The sequence below is a fragment of the Lates calcarifer genome, linkage group LG2, assembly GCF_001640805.2.
Source record: "Lates calcarifer isolate ASB-BC8 linkage group LG2, TLL_Latcal_v3, whole genome shotgun sequence".
Taxonomy (NCBI): domain Eukaryota; kingdom Metazoa; phylum Chordata; class Actinopteri; family Centropomidae; genus Lates; species Lates calcarifer.
The window spans coordinates 2,366,504-2,388,137 of NC_066834.1; the positions used below are offsets into that span (position 1 = coordinate 2,366,504).

The 21,634-nt window shown below is 41.4% G+C and overlaps 1 protein-coding gene across 1 annotated transcript in view; it reads right to left on the reverse strand.

Moving 5' to 3' along the window:
- Positions 1-21,634, reverse strand: part of sox6 (SRY-box transcription factor 6) — a 133,827-nt gene that overhangs the window by 31,647 nt on the left and 80,546 nt on the right. Inside the window, 2 exon segments of the mRNA XM_018684989.2 lie at positions 3,779-3,858; positions 7,640-7,760. Of these exon segments, the coding sequence (XP_018540505.1) occupies positions 3,779-3,858; positions 7,640-7,760 (201 nt within the window).

The following is a 21,634-nucleotide window of genomic DNA, read 5'->3' on the forward strand; positions in this document are numbered from 1 at the left end:
CACAGAAACAGCTGCTCTCTACAGTATGTCTGTTCTCTCTTTTCTCCCTTCCTCCTCCTCTCCGTCTCCCTCTCTCTCTTTCTCTTTCAAAGTCAAAAGTGCTTCACTTGTTAATGATGGAAGTCGTTTCTTCACATCTGTACTACACAGACGTTTACATCCAAACAAAAGATAATGTGCGGTTTGCTGCTCTCCCACTCTCTTCCTGTTTGTCCCTGACTGTGTAACACTCTTTCTTATCACTCCAGTCGTCTAAGCCACTGAGGACTCCTTCAGATATGTCTGTCTGCTTGAGATCTGGTCCAAGTTGTTGTTGAGCATGTGGGCTGCTTCTCATCTTTACAGTGGGCGCATGAGCTGAGGCTAGGGCCAGGTTTATCATGAGCCTAGAGAGATGCCATAGCGAATGCGGTGGATGGTAATTGCAGCGTTAAGTCTTAACTCAAGCAGCTTGACTTCAAGTACTGTAAAGCCTGAGGATGTGATGGGCCTGGTCAATTCGTGTAAAAAAAAAAAAGAAAAAAGAAAGAGCAAGCACAACACACAGATAGAATGAGGAAAGAAAAGAGGACGGGAGTAATTGAGAGAGAAATACACAAACTAAGACACTTAGAGAAGGCTGAAAATGTGGATAGGAAATTGTTAAAGCAAGAGAGTGACACAGAGACAGCAAGAGATAGAAAATGCAGCTTTGACTGAGTGAAAGCAGAGGATTTCTATTTATTTAGTTCACATGATACTGCATACAGAGAACCCAGATGTTCTGCTTTATCCAATAATGCTTTCTTTAAAATGGTTTAAACCCCAAAGTCTGCTTCCAATGATAAAAAACAGGACTTTCTCAAAGGTCCTCCTCTTGTTTACTGGTTCAGTAAAAAGGACAGGTGATATATATTAAGTTCATACTGGCCTTAAGTAAATTGTTTTTCACTTGGCAACTCATGCAAGGTATAGTGTACAAACAGCAAATTAAGTGCTGCCGCAAATAGAAAATTCTTTTGTGGAATTAGGGAAATACCCTTCTTGTCTCTTCACTCAATTGAATATAGTAGGTGTCCGGACAGATTGGGGTACAATCTGAGCACAATTTCCTCTGTTAGGTGAGAGGTGTCAGTTGTAATCAGGGAAGGACAGGCACGGATGGAGCCATTGTTTCCTGCTGGTCCTGGGCTCATCCCGGCTCTGTGCGGGCGCTAATGAAGAGGGGCATGTCGCGTAGGGATAGTTTACCCGCCTCCTCTCCTGTGAGTTGAGGACGAGAGCCAATCTGTCAGGAAAACATTGAGTGAAATTGCCCTGTGGTACAGCAATGCCTGGTGACAGCCACTTGCAGACTGCCAGCCACCAGAGTGATGCTACCACCCTGTATTGACAAGCAAATTACAGTCTCCAACACTCAAACGCTTCCTGGAAGATTCATTTACATCCATCAGCTTTAAGCCTTTGTTACCTTGTTGGGTTTTCTTCTCTTAGAGAGAAAGGGCAGGGAATGGAGGGGGAGGGATACCAGACTGTTATGACAGAGGAGATTGTGAAGGGGCTGCGTGGCCAACATTAAGACTGACGGAGCGGCTAGCCTTCTCTGACTGGATGGCTGATCACATTACCTCTGCAGCATTGTGGGAATTAATTCTTCCAATAAGATCATTTTTAAGGTTCATATATTGCACAATTTAAACTGAGTAAATTGGTGAAAATTATACGTTGCCATGAAGGTGACAGGGAGAGATATTTTAATTGTGGGTGGGGGGGCAGCCTATTCAGCTGTATGTGTATGGGACTTTGTATCTGTGCATGTTGTGTGAGGAAAATGAAGAATGGCCTTGGAGGTGGAACTAGAAAAGTTTAGGACAGTTTAAAGGGTTAGTGTAGTGTTGTGCTTGATGATGCGTGAAAAATAAATTCTGTAAAAGATAGGGAGGTATGATTTGCAGGGGAGTCTTAAATCAGCTTATTTGACTTGATTTGATGTTGATAGTGTTTTTATTCCAAATAAACTAACTAGTGGTGTTTAAATGACAGGTTACATCATATACCACTGAACATAACATGTTCATTTTAAAATAGCTCATATTAAATAACCCCTTTTATTATTGTGTTGTGATTTTGGCATTGTTTATGAGATTTTTTCTGCTTCTTTTGTTGCTCATGAGTCCTCTCACACATGTATTGAAGGGCACTTTTCAACAGTTTAATTTTGAAGAAGGGGGAGAGTGCTGGTGCTATTATTGCCCTAAAAGGGAGGAGACAACCCCAACTTAATTCCATGTCTGGGTAGATATGATGTTTTTAATCATGGCAGACTCCTCAGTGCTTTGTAGAGGAAGTGGTGGCAGTCACATGGTTTGTTGATCCCAGCTATGTAGAAAAGGGCATGTTTGACTTGCCTTGCTGTTTTAAGGGGAGTCTCTGTGCAGGGTAAATAGCAGCCAGCAGGCGGAATATGTGACAGGCTGACAGACTTCAATTAATGGAAAATGCACCTCTTTTTGTTTACTGTGTTCTATAAAGGTCAGCCAAGTCATGGTCTTGGAGGCACTGTTTTTGCCCATTCCCAGGGTTAGATACATAATCAGAATTAATGACTCTAGACCCGTCTCCCCTTTCTCACCCCAACCTTCAGATATATGACTGTCTCATCTGACCTCATACACCACTATAAATAGACTCAGCGAGCCTCTGAACAACCACTCCTTTCCAATGGACTAAGCAACACATATACACTCTATGTTTTACCCTCCCCTTGAGTCTTCACTCTCTTTTTTTAATCTTGCCATACTTCTTTCTACTTATATTGATAATCATATGCTGCAGCTTTCAGTAAGTTTTTGTTGTTGTTTATAAACCAGTGGGGACATAACCATACGTTTGGAGCTATGCTTTTTAATCCTTTGTTTCCTTCTTTTGTTTCCAAAGAACAGTCCCGATTTCTAGTTTCAGATATTCTTAAAATCTACAGTTACTCAGAACCACAAAGAAAACTGATAATTAGAGAAGCTACAAGCAGCACTGAATAATATGGTTGTTATTCAGCTTTCCATTGCTTTCTTGTAGAAGTAAAAAAAAATTATTATCACTAATTTGGAAACAAAGATCATGCACAGACTGAGAGAGCTGTGGTAACAGTAATAACTCTAATCATAACAACTTGATGGATAGAACGCAGATAATTATCTATATTTATCATTATGGCCTCGGGTAAAGCTCTGACCTGGGTTCAGCTCTTTTAAATGCTGTTTGAGAAAAGTCCTGGAGGAGCCTGTAGGGGTTGGAGCCTGTCCCAACATTTTCTGTGGCTCATAACCCCTGCTCAGCCTCACTTTGTATTACATACCATGAACTTACTCTCATTATATATACATATTAAAATTAATCAGGTTTTCACCCATTCTTTCTCCTTATTTGTTTTCCTCTCAGAGATAAAAGAAATAACTACTGTGGTTCTACAAGATAAAAGCAATAAGAAGGAGATTCTTTGCTTACACAGTCAATTGTCTTCTGATAAATGCACTGGCAGGCGATTAAGGCAACCAAGTGATTCTCATTCCCTCTAATAACTATTATCTTCCTAACTCCTCTGTCTGGCAGAGCTAGTGCGGATAAATCCTCTATAAAACGGGATAAATTACATATGTAAGGTGATAAGCGTGTACGAGCTGGGGGCCTCCAGGATTATTTAGTGTGCAGCTCATTACTTAGCGTACAGCTGCTTAGCCATCCTTTCTGCCCTGGGCTTGGCGGGCGTCCCTAGCATTCTTTGTCATAGTACTGTACATACCTGAAGCTGGAGGGGGCTGAGTCCTGACGCTGCTGCAGCTGCCATTGTGGATGGAATGAACTGCACCGGGTAGTTATCACCTGTCAGAGAGGGAGAGAGAGAGACAACAATGCATACAGGTTCAGACAATGAGCCGGGCCCACAGCAACCAGGCAAGTGCCAACACGGATCCTGGGCCCTCCGCTACTTTGCCACAGCAATGTGGCACATTGCAACGAGCCCTCGGCTTCAAGCCCAAACATCTGCATTAACAAAAGGCTAAGCTGGTTTGACTGGAGCGGGATTACTTAGGAACGTTCCGCACCATTCCCTCCCTCCTCCACCTGCACAATACTCCCCCTGAAAAATACCATGACAACAATAACTACTACATAGTTTAACAAGTAAGGAGCTCTTTTAAGGTTCGTGTGTGTTTGTGTTCAGAATAAATGTTAAATATCTTCACTGGTATTCAATTAGCGATTATGTAAAAGGACCAGCATGTTCTCTCAGGCACTTCATACAGCTGTAGACTTGTCTGGCTATTGTTCAACACTACATTGTTTGTGTTTGAGTGATAGCTTTGGCAGCAGATTGAAAGCACTTGTATGTGAACTGGTTAGAACAAGTGTGCAGTCACAATAACAAGGGTAAAAAAAAAGAAACCCACAGATTCTTATCTCACATATCACTGTGATCAAGCAAGGAAGAATAGGTCTCCAAATAGCAGCAGCTATTCATTACTATTCACTACCATTGGCCTGCCATCAGCACATTTGTCAGACAGGGATATAAAAACGGCTGCAGTATGACTGATGTCCATGGGGGTGCAGAAGCTTTTACACATTCAGCCTAGTGTGTTGAGACAGACAGAACAGCCCCAGTGAGACGGGGCAGCACAGCGTTCATACAGGGGAGGTTGGTTTGAAGCATGTGTCTGGAGGAGGGGAGGTGGGGTGCACAGTGGGGAGGGGTAGTTGGCCTTCGCTCAGACCCCACTTCTGCCTGTCACTTCTCCTCACAAACATATGGAGCCATTAAGCCACAGACAAGGTAAATGTATATACCTTCTCTTTCACTTTGCCCTCGCCCGCTCGCCTCACTTTGCAATCTTGTACAGCACAGCACAATGTGATACAGGCCATGGAAATTCAATCCCCATTTAGTAGCAAATAAAATCACACAGCACAAGTGGTTTCAAATAGTGCTGGGTTGGATGTGCGGGCACTGCACTGTGGTTATTTCTACACCTCCTCTTTTTTGGTATCGCTTTCTTTCCGTCTCTCTCGCTCTGTGCTGTCTGTGACGTAGGATTTGGGAATAATGAATGGTTGGATGTCTTTAGATGTCATGTGAAACCTGGGGAGGGTCATGTGCTAAGTGAGCACACCACCACTGCTTGGGGAGGGGGGGGGGTCTCTGGCTCCAAGGTCTGGGGTCTCCGGTGCACACAGTCTGTGTCGAGGCACCAGGCCCCGGGGGAATGGGCGCTGTGCCAGGTTAGCGTCACCGGGGAAAGGGAATTACGTTTTAACGGTATTTTTTCCTTTGGTTGTTGTTTTTTTTTTTGTTTGTTTTTTGTTTTTGGCTGGTCCCATGCTCAGAGAGGGTTGTAGTGCAGGTGACGCTGTGACCACAACAGGCTATATTTCCCTGCTCATGTGATGCCATGAAATACAAGTCATAGATCTGCTGTCAGTTGACAGATGGAGCTGGGACCTTTCTTAGACCTGCTCAAATGATGATGAATGAACTACATGACTGTGCCATTTAAACTTGATCCTGTCTCTTAAATTTCATTGAATTACCAGAGCTGTTCACAGAAAAACAAAGACAAACAATTCTACAAGGCCATACAGCAGCAAAAAACTTTTATAATTACTTGAATTAGAACTTTTTATAAAAATATTAGAGACTGACTAGAATGTGGTAAAATACAAGATGTAAAATAAAATAGCACGAGAAAACTGCCAACTGTCAGCAGGATGTCTATGAGGAAGACTGGCAGAGGAACCCAAAGACTATAGGGTCATTCTGCAGGTCCATTAGTGGCACATCAGACTGAACACTGCTGCCATGTCCGTGTAAGCAGTGCAAACAGACTGGGAAGTCCGACTTGTATCTATTTGTTTAAAAGATGAGTTGGTGTTTCTATGACTGTGCTTGTCTACCGTGCAACACCAGGCCATTGAGCACAGCCAGTGGATGGGGGTGATGACTTACCACTATGGTGCTAGAATGACTGTGTTGCCATGTGAGCACCACAGGGCTGGGGGTCATAAGCAGTGGCCCCTGGGGGCTGTCTCATAATGATAACATCAGATTAGTGTGCCTTAGTCTTGGAAGTGAATGGTTGGCCACTCACTTCACGGAGAAAGGACATGGCAGCATCCTGTATACCCTGCAGGTGGTAGTGATAACATTGTAGTCTGGATATATTGTGTATATTGTGTTGGATGGGGGGGGATAATAGAGGTTTTGAAAATACCTCTCCTGACTACAAGAGTCATTTTCAGACCCCCTTTGCTATTTCTTCATGAACTCATGAATTATGCAGGAACCATACACATGGCGACCCCTGACCATGATTCCATAATAGCTCCTGTTATTTGAACTAAAACATTTTCCGTGTCAAACCCATTGCAGAAAGCACACTGGTAAAAGACTCCCCCTCAGGCACTTTGTTTAAGCTGTCATGGCTCCATAGTTCCAAAATAGCTGACTTTCTTTTTCATCCTGTGGTTTTATAGTTAATTCATTAACTGCACTACCACACCTTTTTAATGTTGTGCTGTGAACCTGCTGACTTCCTAGTGTTTCTTTTTCCATTTTCAGCCCTCTTCCTTGTCTTGGTGCCGTTTTACAACAGACAGGCACTTTCCTCCTTTTCTGACTGACTCATAAATCCTTTTCTTTCTGACAGTGAGGTTTTCATCAGCACAACACGGTCTCCTTCTGTTTCCATGTTTTGGAGAGAAAACAGGAAATTCTGTTTTTAGAAAATTATAAATTTTGTTTAATTTGATTATTGTACTTAGAGCTTCATTTAAAAAATGCTTGGCCCTGGGACCAAGTAGACCATGTGAAGGGAAAAGCTTAAACTAAGAAGCAGGGATCAGTTACACCGTGGTTCTTCTTTTTAAATATATTTAATATGAATACAGTAGTATGTTGTGGCATATCTTTAATTTTTATAAGAATACGAGGGTGTGTGAGGTTACTGTTTTGGCAGGTCATCAGTCAGCATGTTGCAACAATTTTTAAACAAACGTTTTTCTTTTTTTAAATTTTGAAAGCTGTGGAACTGGTTTTTACAAAGGACAAAGACAAAGGAAGAGAGAGAGGCATGCTGTTACAAGCAGTGAAAACTGTCTGCTGTGCTGGAAAACCTGTTTCTTGCATCATCCAAAAAAAAAAAATTCACCTTATAATTGTCTTTCAATTACTTTATTTAACTGGCATAATTGTGTGAAACTGTTACGGGGGAGTTCCTAATAATAGGAAGATTTCTCATGCAGGGTTCATCCCCTGTGTTACAGGATCTCTGACAGTGGATACTTAAAAAACGATTACAGCCAGCAACTCCTGAAAGGTACTTTCATGTTGAGGACATGTTTACATTCCTCTGCTTTTCTACCCATATCTATTGTTCTACATGGACTAGAACATTCCCAGGCCTCGGTCCTGAGTCCAAGTTCAGACAGAGCAGAGCATGTCAGTGGACTCAAATGTGACTCAAGCATTTGTTTGTTACTACGTATTTGTTATATATTAAGTTGTGTAACACCTTTATGATTAAAAATCATAATCATGATTAAAAGACATAGCAAGCACAGAGGAAAAGGAGGCAGGACAAAATGAAGATTTAAGTTGCAAGCATACCTGGCTTATAAGACATTCCCGGAGGGAAGAGAAAGCCTTGCTGGGCGGCGGCGGCTGCTGCCAGAGTGCGTTGGTCGTGTGGAAAAATGGGGATCATGAGCGGAGGCATGTGACCCTGGACCTGCTGAACAGATAGGGAGCAGAGATCAGAGAGAGGCCTAAGCATAGGCATGGTACACAGAAACACAGAGCCCACTCAGGGGGAGGCCAGATCACAGCCCTTCCTAACGCGTGCTGACAGGGGGCTCTGCGGCAATGACGGCCCTCGTGTGCTCGCACAATACCTTGCCAAGCTACGCCTGCTCTTAATCCAAACCACAATTTCACCTCAGCACATCAAAGGCCCCATGTACGCACATTGTTCCAGTGTCAGTTAGAGGAAGCGACATGCAGGACAGAGAGCAGAGAGGCTCGGTAGGTCTGTACGGCTTCTGTGGAGAAGTACCATATGTGCTGAAAGGAGCATTCACCAACACTCTGGCTGTTGCAGTAGATACAACATGTCAGCAAGAGCATTGTTGAATGTATTACACAGGTGCAGAGACAGAGGCAGGACTGATCAGCATGTACATGCACGAAAGCACACGTTCACCTCAAGGGAAGATCAACTACTCACATAATCTTGGATGAACATTTATTTAGATGATAAAAGCCTAACGACAATCCGGTAATTTACTACAACTGTTGTCAGCAGAGGAAAAACAGCAGGCAGTTGAAAAGTACTTGGCGCTCGCTGTATTTCATTTTAATGTCATTCTCTGACTGTCTGCTCCGCTCACATATTAACCTTCACCATCCAGCCTGTTGCTGAGTTGCCTACTGGGGATATCAACACAAACTCGCTGCATGTGTGTGTCAAGGGTGGGTGAGTAGCTTATGTCTCAAAAGTGGTGTGTGGGGGTTTTGCACACATGTTGCAAGGTCCAATCTCACTGTCATTCTCCGCTTCCTGAAAGTCTGTGATGGGGAGCAGCCCGGCTACCATGGGCCTGCGAGAGTTAATCTAGCACTGAGCCAGGCCACCTCAGGGGAACCTGCCTGGAAAATGGGTTAATAAAGGTCATCCCCCAAAATAAACACTTTACAGAATGTTTCTCCATTCATCCCTCCTTAAAATCAACTCGCAATAAAACGGGTCTGGGTGCAATTACTGCCGCTGCATTGGGGCATGAAATCAACCTGCTCTGAGCAACGACTTTTCCCCCATGTTCTGGCTGAGGTCTGCTATGATCTCCACTTTTTCAGCCCGCGTTGCTCCCCCTGTAGACCCTTTACCGGAGTAGTCGCACCCAGTTTCTCTCACAGCTAGCACGCTAAACCTACTTAAAACTACTTTATTGATCTGTCCAGAGGTGCAGAGCTAGACTGAAAACTAAATATATAGAACCATTTTATGTCTACTGAGCTTTTACAAAAGTGCAAGTGCAGAAAGTGCACTATAGAAGAATAGGAAAGTATGTAATTCTTCTAGAAGTAATTCTGTAAAATGTGCTGTTGCTGAAGAAAAATAAATGTCCAAGGAGACTGCGACAAATGACCTTAAATAAAACATTGCTTTATAGGGATTTGTGTTCCAAGTTTCCAGGCTGAATGGATGAAAGATGGATCTTGGCCTTGCATGTATGGAACATATGGAAAAACACAATAATTAATGTCACAACATGAGGTAGAGCCAGTGACAGGCGGGGGGGGGACACTGGGGAACACAGCTTCTCTCTGTCTGTGTATTTGGACTGTAAAACCAGATGGAGTCTGTTGCTGAATGTGTGGTAGTCACAGGACAGAAAAGGGCTCCCTCAAGTCCACATCCCGTCCACGTGTGTTACAAATGTGTTGCATGGTAGTTCGTACATTTTCATGAATTAACTAACATACGTTAGCACACCTTTTTTTTCTAAATTAAGTTATAGAGAAAACATGTCTCGCTCTATTTCCAGAAGTGACAGTACATAACTTTTAAATCAGTTTTTCAAAGTAAGCAAATAAGTCACAGCTCTCTGTCCATATTTCCATTTGAAATTCACAGGGCCATTCTCCTAAGTCAAAATATATTTGCAACTGTACCTGGAACCTTAACGTGCACCAGTCTAATGTTCAGGATGCACATAAACAACCTTTTTCAAATCATCAGCAAAATCAGCAAAACAACCAGGAGAGCAGCTACTTCACATGAGGAAACCATAGTATGATGGTAGACAATGAAAAAAGTATTTAAATATTTTCTGTCATTTACAAAATTTCATAATTTATTTGTTTTTCATTATGTGAAAATGCAAATGCAACTGCATAAATTAAAATAAGTCAATTAGACTGAACACAGTGTATCTGTAAAGACATCAGAAATAGGCATCAGATACTTGGACGTATTTTTCTCCAGCAACAGTAAATGTAAATGATATCATTTCATCTGGGATATCAGCTTTTATTACTATTATTATTTTAAAATATGGAGCAGAATATACAAGATTCATCGAGGCAAGACAGAGTGTAGATGTGTGTTGAAGGGGAAATAAATGCAGTGAGTTTGAATTGCTGTGATTTGCAGTAATGAGCTCCATGCATTAAAGTTTAATTTACGGCAACTAATGTCAGAGAAAGGCAAATCAAATTTTGAAGAGCTTCAAGGTGGCAACAAATAGTGTAGGTTAGTAGAGCTGTCAATTAACAGCTGGCACACTCTCACGAGTGCTTTTATTTAGAAATTTGCCATTAAAGGAAATTAGAAGAAAAAATAAAATTTATTTTAAAATTAAATTAAAATAACAGAGAACAAAGTGAATACGTATGTGTGCCTTCCACTCTCCCCTTTAAGAGTTATCCTCAAGTTCATCTATGTATGGGCTGAGTGCCCAGGATATTTCTATTGCCAAGATGATCTTGAGGAGTCAGAGAATGAAGTGGAGCAGATGTGAGCGGGGCACTTGGGCAGCGTCCTCCCTTCTCCTCATAAATACAGCAGCATTGTTGTGCTGGCACTGCTCTTCCTTTGTCTTAGCACCGCTAAGTACTGGATAATGTCATTTCACACCATCTGCCCCCAGGCTTCATTAAAGATACATGAATGGGCTATCTTATGAGGAACAGGTGCTATTGTTTGTCCCTCAAGACCCAGCACTAAGGATCTGACTCGGAATACTTGAAGAGGAGCATCTGTAGTGATCAGTCAGACAGACTTGGCTGAGGCCCCCGTCTCTGCCAGCACGCGCTCCAACAGAGGTTTCCGGGGGAACTCAGCCGCCTTGCAACATGTATCATCAATTCACATGACCTGATGAAGTCTGTAGCAGGCCAGCACGCAATCTGTTTCCCTCTCAAGGAGATGCTAGTATTTGAAAAATAGAACCAACATGCAGTTCTACTGCAAGTAGGGTACCATATAGATACACATTACTGAAGAGCTCATCAGGTTTCTTTTAATCTTTGCCTTTTAAAATACAGGACAGCTTATGATATTTTTGCTAAATTTAATTTAGTCACAACTTTGTCCTGTTGTAGTTGTGTAATTTGGATTTAGATTAGGTTCATTTCACTTCAATGTGATGTTATTGACGAAGGCTTTGTTCATGTTTTTGTAACTGAACATTCGTTCGAGCAAACAAAACTTAAAGTTAAACAAGAAATCACTTACACTATAAGCTCAACTGATAACTGCAATATTTTACAACAGCAGCAGCTCATCCTAGGGTCAGACTGCAGAGGGCGAGTCAGACAGTGCAGACAGACTCTTCATCTCTGATGTGTAAATACACAAGGTGTAAAAGACAGGGTAGACTTGAAAGAGCTCCCTCTATTTCTCCCAGCACTTACAACACATGCAATATGCACACACACACACACACACACAGATTCACACCCGACTTTGTTTTAATACTGCATTAACCCATGAATGATGTACTTGTAGATGTACATCCAGTTGCTTGCATCCAAAGCTTACTTGTGGTGTAATACAGACGGTACTTAACATATTTTAGATGAACGATGCACTTTTATTTATAACAAGCTGTGGGATTTCACTACAGACCTGTATTAAAGCTCAGGTAATGCTATAAAATATTTCTGCTGTTGAAAAAAGCAAGTGATGTAGTTTTTCTAAAAGTGTAAGAATCCACCTATAAGACATGAACAAGCAGCTCCAAAACACTGAGTGCAAATGGAGATGTACAGCGCATTACTGCTCTCACTTGGGCCCCTGTCAACACCCATGTTCCTCACTGTCTGTTATAGCCTCTACAAAGCACCATGGAGGCCTGAAGACCCCCTGCTGGCTTTCCTTCTAAACCCCATTACACTTCCAAGCACTGATCCACACTCAAGCTTGCTGCTCACTATGGGCCACAATTAAACACAGGGCAGAGCATTAACACCATTAAAGGACAAAAGGGGCAAAAAAAGACAAACTTCTACCTCATTCTCACCTTGTTTCATGGTTATCAGCTTGAAAAGACCTGTGAGATCCTCAGTTAATATCCTGATTATCTTCTACTTGACACCTTTTAACACACCTCTCACATAGATGCTTATCTTGGATATAATCTGTAATCATTTTCCTTTGAGAGACTTGTAAAAAAAGTAAAACCACTTCAAAGTGTTTTATGAAAATACTGAAAACAAAAAGACCACAAGTAGCCAATAAAATTTCTGAGGAATTCATGGTGATGATGTACTTAATTCTGTACAATCATTTAGATTATAATAGGTGCCTTTCCCCATTAGGAAAAGATCACAATCACCAGTAATCAGTAATTAGAGAAGGGCTCATGTTTCACTGACGTCTCATTTTAATAAAATTACTTCCACACTTTAGTAGCTGTCAGATCCGCAGCTCTCGCTAACCTTCTTTTTCACATTTTCTATAGGAGGGCTTCTGTAATTTCACCTAGGGAGGACAGACTCCAGCTGTTGCTGTAAGAACTGATAGTTCACACTTCGTTCCCCCCTGCTCTCCGCTGAGCTGCACACCAAACGCCTGCAAGTAGAAATCACCTTTTGTGATCCATTTAAAGGGAAAGTGATCTTGAGGAAGCTGGCAAGTCTGGCTCCATCCCAACAGCAGCACACACAGTAAAACTGACACTAGACAGCAGGATATGTTTAACACCCGCCACTGTGTACACAGCCCGCTGGGTGTACACTGTACTGGAGCCTAACCAGGAGGAAAATCACTCAGCGGAAGTGCTTCTAGGCTGCTGCATCCTCTGTGTTGCTTCAGGACTTTTTCCCCAATGAAACAATCAACAGTTCTCTAAACACATATTACTCCTTTACTACAGGTCACTTATCTACCGGCTACACTACTGCTCAACATCGAACAGTTCCATCACATGGCAGACACACTCATTGATTGAACAGAGATGTGATGGTGTTTGGATTCGTCTGTAGTTAATGGTAATCAGACAAATAGATCAATAGATGTGAACTAGACTTTGATGCTCCAGACTTGAGCCTTTGAGTAAAGGTCCTCATATTACCACCCACTAGACTGGAGCACATTATTCCTGCTTGTCTGCTCTGGAAATTAGTGCACTGGAATGGGGAGGGCAAATGCGCTGGAGAGGTTCAGGTCACTAACAAAGGGCCCTTGTCCTTGTCATGTCTCTGACCTTTTCTCCTCACTTCCTTCCTGAATTGGAAATTTGTGCACAGCATACTTTGCCTTCAGAATTCACTGAAATCTAAAGCCAAAGATCAATAGTGTACAAGGCTACAGCCTGAAAAAAATATTTTCTGTGAATTGTGCCTCTGACAGCAGGCACTGTTTGCTCAGGTCTGAGTGTGCTGCACATCAGTCATGCCTGTGTGTGTTAACACTGAGAGCTGTTCAGGATAAAGTGCAGCAAATCCAGACACTTTGAGTGAGGTCAGGCTATGCAGAGGGAATAACCAATAGATGACTTCTTGTTCCACTAATTCCTTACACAGTAAAACAAGCTCTCTTGGAAAACAGCCATTCCAATATGTCTATATTAAGACGGGAGCTTGAAAGCAGGGTAGTCCAACCCTCTGACCCGCCTAACGCACCCCACCCCAAATCCCTCCGCTCCAGCCCTCCTCCATCTCATCGCTCCTCCTGACTTCGTTGGAATTCTGGATAAAACTGCAGGCTACTGTTTGCTTAAATACACTGCCTGGCATTTACAGGATTTCTGCACACTGCCCTAGTTTAACTGTAGGTTTAGTATTAAATGTTGTAGGAAGAATAATAAAAGCTTAACGCCAAGTTTGATGGAAAACGGCAAAATAGACAAAGATAAGTAAAATAAACAAAAAATAAACAAAGTCAAGATGTCAAAATGGATTTCTAGACATGAAATTTGATTAGTAGAAAGTTGAAATGTATCCATCTAAAGAATCAGATTTGTATTCAAAATAAATATCAAGGCTTGAGGCGTGTCATTTACTGGTGTATGTTTAAGAAAGAAAGAGTGGGTAGGTGCAAACATGGAGGTAAGAATGATTTTTTTAAATCATTTCTTTTTCAAAGTCTGGCCATAAAATTAAGGTTCTCAGTAAACTGGTCAAATCCACGGGGGCTTCCTCAAACAGCATGTGTAATGACAGGAAAGAAGAGAACAGACATAAACAAACCCGCAAGTGGGTTTGGGGCCAGCATCGTTATCCCTGCATATACATCCTTCGCTGTATGGAAATGGGAATAAGTGAAATGCCTCTGACCCTCATTGCAGGGGTGCGAGTGGGTTTCTAAAGAACATTGGACATGGACTAGTCAGATAGCCAGCTACACGTGATGTGAACAGGGTAGGAGGGAATGGGAAATAGAGGGATTTAAGTGTGTGAGGCTTATGAAATAATGTGGCTGTAAAGGTTTGAAACATCTCATCTTTGACACTTTGTAGCCTGCAGAGAAGCACAAATGCTCTGTGTGTCCACTGGTAAATGTTTTGGGTTCTATGAAATAATGAAAGAAATAATCCTTTGAGACTTCCCTGTGTTATATTTCAATATGAAGCAGGATTAATTCCTTAATTCAACATGTATTTAAAATATGTGCGACAAAACTCTTGTGCAGTTATGAAGTTAATAACTGTGAAACAGTAGACCACCGCTAATTTGTGTGACAGGATTGTCTACACTTTGGCTGGGTTTCCCCCTCTGTCACAGACTGAGGCTCTGTCTTCACTATTACCTCCCAGCTGCTTGGGCCACAGAAAACAACAGAGCCCACTCTGTTGTTGAGCAGAGAACAGGCCTGTCAGGAGGGGCAACTTTATTAGAGACACAAGTGTGTTGTTGAGACTTCAAACATGCTCAAATATCATCACCTGATGATGGGCAAGGAAATATAATATTTTGTAAAACATCAAACACGAGAGGCTATATGATGACATGTTTAGATAATACAGATTGATTTCTTTTCAGGATTTAGCAATGGAATTAAGGAAATGTTTAAAAGAAAAAGTTGGTATTTTTGGAGAACTGAGTTATTGAGAAAACTAAACTAAACAAAAAAAAATCTACAATTCTGTTTCTATGCGCAGGACAGAATGGCTCATTCATTGTGTTCTGGTGGGGAATGCTTGGACTCTCCTCCAACCCCCCAAAACAAAAAGCTCCTTTTTTACATTGGCTATGGGCTTGAATGCTTTGCTTTGCCACCCCAGCCCTAAGAAAACACGCGCCCCTTTCTCCCTGCCGGCTGCCTGTACACAGTGGAGCTTATTAATGCAGCTCCTTCTCCCTGCGAGTGTGCCCACTGCTGAGGACGATGACCATGCAAAGCCAACGCAAAGACAACAGTTTGCACAACATTAGCAGAGAAAACACAGTCCGTTCAGAGAGGGAGAGGAAACTAAATCAGCATCACACTGGAGGATGTGTTCTCCTTCAACTGATATTTTCCTTCTGAGGGTTGGGTTACAATGGGTGTTAAGTGAATGCGCTCTGCCTTTCGTCCACGAGAGGTTTGTGGAGCTTCAAACAGGTGCTTTATTGCGATATTCAGATGGGACATAAAAGTACTTCATTTATTTAAGTGTAAAGAATAGATGTTCAGTTATCAGGATTATTTAGCACCATTATTCATTCAAAGACAAATTCACGTTGCTGAATTCCTGATAATCTTCTGTCTCCTGTCGATTATTCTTGTCACTTGTGATGACTGATAGAAGGCTGGAAGTTTGTGTGATAAATTAACCCGTCCCAAGGCTGCTTAACCAAACCCTAAGGTGACTAATTTTAAGTAGACCCTAAGGTGTGATTTCACACATTACAGCCGTTGATGTGGCACCTCTCATATGGAGCCTCTTAATTATCGCTGCTTAAACTGCTGAGGTGTCTGAATACAAAGGACAATTACACAAAGACACGGCTTTATTGTGTAATTTACAGCAATAATTGATCTATGTTTGTCTACATGCCTACTTTACTGGCAAAGACACTGCACAAGCAAGCATATGTTTCATTTGGCTGTGTCTGAACTGACTCAATAAAGTCAGTGATCAGTTGTTAGACTTTAACAAAGGAGGATGAATCTCTCCACCTTTTGTTATTTTTAAATCCAGTTTTAACACAATTTATTCATCTCATTTAGAGCAGCTCAGTTCACTATCCCTGCTTGTGTACTGTAAGTTAAAGCTTCACACTTGTGTTAGGTAAGTGGATTTGAAAAAAAAAAAAAAAAAAAAAAAGCCTAATGGGACAAAACCCACAGACCCCAGACCATTCAAACAGCAGCTACTGTTTATATTCCTAAAGCAAGACTTTGTTTTAACAGACAAATGTCATTACATAGCAACTGTCCATCCACTTAGCTTCATTTGCAAACTATCACTGCCAGTGCCGAGCTGAGGTTCTCTCTATTACACCTTTTCTGTGCATCATTAAGTTTTAACAGGGCTGCGATGGCTTTATTGTTTAAATTGCACACGACTTTGTTTAACGTCAGCATTTCTTCTGCTCCCCGACAAGAAGTCACATTTCATAACTAATTGAATTGATCCCTCCCTCCCCACCGATAGAGTCCACTAAATGGAATTATTTGTATCCAAGTGTCAATATATTAAATCACAGGGGCTAATGAGTCGGGTCACCGCTTTCTTTTATCTTCAGTCTTGCATGTGCACATCTTCATCAGCTAACAGTCTCCTTAAATGGAGGATGAACATGCTGGACCGAGCCTCCCTGGGCGAGAGCCAAGTCCGTCTGACTAGGCTGTTAATGCCCCCCACATAATCCTACTAGCAGGCTAACACAGAGCCCTTCAACACAAGGGAAAGATCTGGCAGCGCAGACACGCGTGTGCACACAGCAGCACACGCACACACACACATTATCATTTCCCTGCTCTATTATTCTCTTATTATCATGCTAACAGTTCCAATCTAGCTGTGCTAATTGGGGGACTTACACATTCTCTTTAACAATGTCTATTTTTGTGCTTTTTTTTTTTTTTTGTCAGTGCATTAATAAGAGTCTCACACTGAGAAAATCATTTGTGCCGGGGAGACAACAAAAGCATCTGAGAATACACAAATTAGCGCTATTATCTTTGTGCAATTACCATACAGCCCTGTGTTTATTTAAACTCATCTGACTGATTTAAAATATTTACCATAATGTTTTAGTTTTGGAGTCTTTGCTTCTCTGAATTGGTAACTAAACAGAATCAGTGCACGGCTGGATAACATGCATATTCTTTTTCATAATAATAAAGGAGTGATTACAAACCAGCACTATCAAAGTACAATTTATAATCAAGTCAAGTCAAGTCAAATTTGATTTATATAGCGCTAAACTAAACACCATTTTAAGAGAATCAGTTTTTGTTCGTGCTGGGAGATCTGGTTAGATGACTTAGATTTGTGCAGCACTAGATAAAAGTTTAATGCTTCAGCTGAGGTAAAAAGATTTACATAGATTTTACAATGGATTTATGATTTATTTTGCATCAGGTCCGTGACCCCAAGCATACAGCAGACTCACACTGGAATGGCATCACAGCAACAATGTGAAAGTCCTTGAGGGGCACGACTAAAGCAGGGGCTGGATTTTATTGAAAATCTGTGGAATGACTTGATGATTGCTGCTGCTTAAGGTGGACGTGAGGCATGACAGATGTCTCACATTTAGTTTGGCCAATCTTGATAACATCTGCACAGTAAAAACAGGTAAAACACTTGTACAAAGGGAAAGAAAGAGGAATCTCTGCCAAAATTACTTCTAAAATGTACGTAACTAGATAGATTATGGCATTGTTGAGGGAGCAATAAATAGATAATTAGCTATCACTAGTTGAAAATTGATTTCTTTTGGAGCAGACTACAGCAACAGCAGTCGTCGCCACCGTTAAAAAAACGGTGTGAGTGTGTAACACAAAAACCTATGTGTTTAACTGGGCAGACTCTACAGCCACTGAATACAGAAGACACTTTTACAGAGCTTCCCCTGTGAATTCTCTGGTTTCTTTGTAACAGAGGGAAATGGGAAATCCATGTGCAACTGACTAAAACACACTGCTATCCAGATTTTTTTCCTCTTCTAAAAATATACTAACTGAAAGTAAACAGCAGCATGGAAGATAATTTTGTCTGTGTTGAAAAGCAGTATAAAAGAAAAGAAGGATATCCAACCTGTACTTTATTTAATTTAAAACCGTGTAAATAGTAACTGAAGCTGCATGGTTTAATGACCTACCTTAAAGTAAGCTTTTTTTAATAGTACTACATTTTGTCACACATGGACCAAAAGGGGATTAATTACAGTGAAGCAGAGAGAGAGAGATCTGTTAGTGTCTGTTGTCCTCTCTTTCATCTCATAGTATATGCTTTGAAATCTACCTTGAGACTGTCCACCTAATAAATCATGGGCAGCTAAATGCATCTAAATGTAAGTGAATGTCATCTTTAATCTTTGGACCTTTAGCACATAACAATTAAATGTCTGCATGTCCCCCACTGTTTCTACACACCATTAAAGACACAGATGAGAAAACCTCCAAGGCTTTGGATGTGTGCAGTAGACAACAATACACTGGCCTTCTCTATTTTAATCTCTGGTTTCTCTTTTTAAAAGAAAGATATCCACACTCTCTCTATGTGTATTTGTGTGTCTTTGTGGACACAAGGTTAAAGGTATGATGTATCGGCACAGATAAATTGTGTGAACATTGAGGCTGGAGTTTGAAGTCAGGATATGTATAGGTAGAGAGAACGGCAGGTCACAGGAAGATAAATAGAGCCAGGACCTGCTTTATGATCGGATCATTTAAAGCTAAAAGAAAAAACAGGTGTGAAAAAAATAGAACTCTTGTTGACAATGGCCTCCATAGAAATGATTATCTCTCAGATCCTGTATCTTACAGTGTACTCAGGGCTGACACATCAATGCCACCAATGACAAATGACAATGTCATGATATTGTGATATTTTTGATGGATAAAAAATTTAAATTAAATGATTTGGATTAAAAGTGTCCCTCTGTTTCATCTGGGGAGCTCTGCTTTCTCCTGCCTGTTTGTGAAGATAAAGTTCACCCTGACCTTTCAGCCAATATTTATTCTCTTGATGTGTGTATCAATGCGTTGGGTCCCTGTGAGCCTGTGGTACTGTACGCGATCACCTCTGTGCATGTGTATGAGTAGTCAGGCCGTGTTTTTTCCCCTTGAGGAATGCACGAACTGGGGTCATCACCATGTGAGATGAGGGGCTGGGTGGTTGTGTTACAGCTGTGGACAGCACTGTCACTCGAGTTTCATAGAGCCTCATGTCTCATGAGGGCATTTTATTTTATTTTATGATCAGAAAGACTTTGATATACTGTTCTGCTGTTACCACTTTAATGCTGCTCACTTCTTAGTAACATGCCTTTAACTCTTATGTAGTGAAACTAAAAAAATGAATATGGAAGAAAGTGTCAGCAAACAAGAGTCAACAGTCTGATGATCAACGTGATGCTGTTTAGCTGCTCATCTGCTGCCACTGCTCATCCATTAAGAGCAGGAGAAAGAGGGCGTGTTTATGAAACAGACAGCCATGAGGAGGAGACTCAAATAATGCTCAGTGTCCCTGATTGATGCTGAGCATAAAGAAATCAGAAAACTGAACAGTGTACTCATTATTTCTGTTTTTTTTTCAATCTCCCAGTACCTACACACACTCTGAGAATTAAGTAACTTGGGACAAGCCAGTTCTCTGCTAATATATATGTTTAATTGTCACATGTGTCTTATAAAATCCTGAGTGGTGTTTCAAATTTTCAGCTAAATCAACTCAAGAGTTAATCTCATCCTGGGATTGAATTAGTGCCAAGACGATTTCAGCAGCGAGGATGGACTGAAGGAATACAAACAAGCTGAGGGAAAAACACACAAAGCCTTGAGCTTTAACTTTTGATAAGCCCCTAACACTGCAATCAAAACATCTGCTATCTTAAAACAAGTGACATTGTAATCCCGAAGGACAAAGACTAAATCTCTCTCCCTCTCTTGTAGGAATGATGAGAAAGGATAAAAAGAGAGATGGCTATTCAAAAGCGAAACTTGATTAAACTGCGTGTTGCCTTGCTCCAAAGCTCGCTCACTAAAACCTCTGTAACTGCACACTTCTGACAGATTCCCTTCAAACCACAGGGTAAAAACCCCCTTGAAGGCACACATATAGCATACCAACAACAGTCTCCAGTTGCAGGCTCCATGGTTTTATTGTTCGGACAGTTTACAATGTCCACTGATGTGATCAGTTACATCATCAATATGAGACCTTTCGCAAGAGGCTCTCTCTTTGGTTTTCTCCCTGGAGCCAAAACAGAAGGACTTTGATGGCCAGTAGGGTCTCCAATAAAGTTTAGTGCTCTCCATGCTAATAGCAGAGTAACTCAATCTCCCAACACTGCTTACCACTTTGCTAAAAGTCTGTGACATACAGGCTGGGAGCTTGTTTACAGAACTAATTAAGTCAAAGCTGTTATATATTAAAATGGCTGGGGCATTTTTAAGAGGCAGCAGTAATGAAAACAGAGTGGCAAAAAAATGCTTCACTAACTTGCCCCTGACTCTCTTTTATCTACTTTGCTTCTCCAAGAGGAGCAGCCATCACCACATTGGATGTTTGGAGGAACGAAGTTAGGGAGAGAGAACATCTTCTGCTTTAAAAGGACTTACTCTTGGATAAACAATTTTGCACATGATCAAACTTATTTGATGTATTGAGGCTGATCTCTGTTTGTTCTTGGGTGGTGCTCTGTCTGAAAAGTGCAGCCAGCAGAGGCTGATGGGCAGAGGAACAGATGGCCTGAACGTGGGACTCTTTTGTTTAATTGTGGATGTGGCTTTTCTCTTTTTTATCAGGGAAGATCTGTGGCTTGTTTGGCCGAGGGAGAAGCTCGCTAACTGGGCTCTGCAAGAAAGGACTTTACTTGTATCTCTGTTCAAGTGTTTGAAATGGATATTTAGAAGTACGTTCCCATACATACTCGACCCCCCACCCTCTCTCAAAACTATGCATCAAGGGGAATTTTCAGGTATCATTTGCCTTTAAGTTTGTGATGAAAGCAAGGGCCTCTAAAAGTGAGATGCATTAGGGCTGTGCCCTTATGCTCAATGAGCATAAGTAAAGGACCCTCAATGATATGAGTAATACTAGCCCCTCAGTAGTGTAGAAGGTACTTAATTTTAGAGTGGTTTCTAGACAGAGTGTCTGTGCTTCTCTTTAGTGAAGTGTAATATGGAATCATTTTTCCAGTAGACTGTCCACAGCTGAAGTGAAAGGTCCAGACTAGTGGCTTCTCAAGAACATGTTGACAGTATGGCCTTTCTCTTACAAATGACCCTTCAAAGAGTCATTTTGATGTCATAGCAGTAAATATGGCTGTTGTGCTAACTGCTGTTTGAAACCAGAAGTTTGCTTTGCCTGTGTATTCTAAGACCAAACTGTTATTTAGGGGTATGGTGCCCCATATAAGAAGAAACTGATCTTTAGAAGAAAAAAAAATCTTGTGAAGAGTGTTAAAAGGTGATGGAGGAACAATTTATTGCAAGTGTTT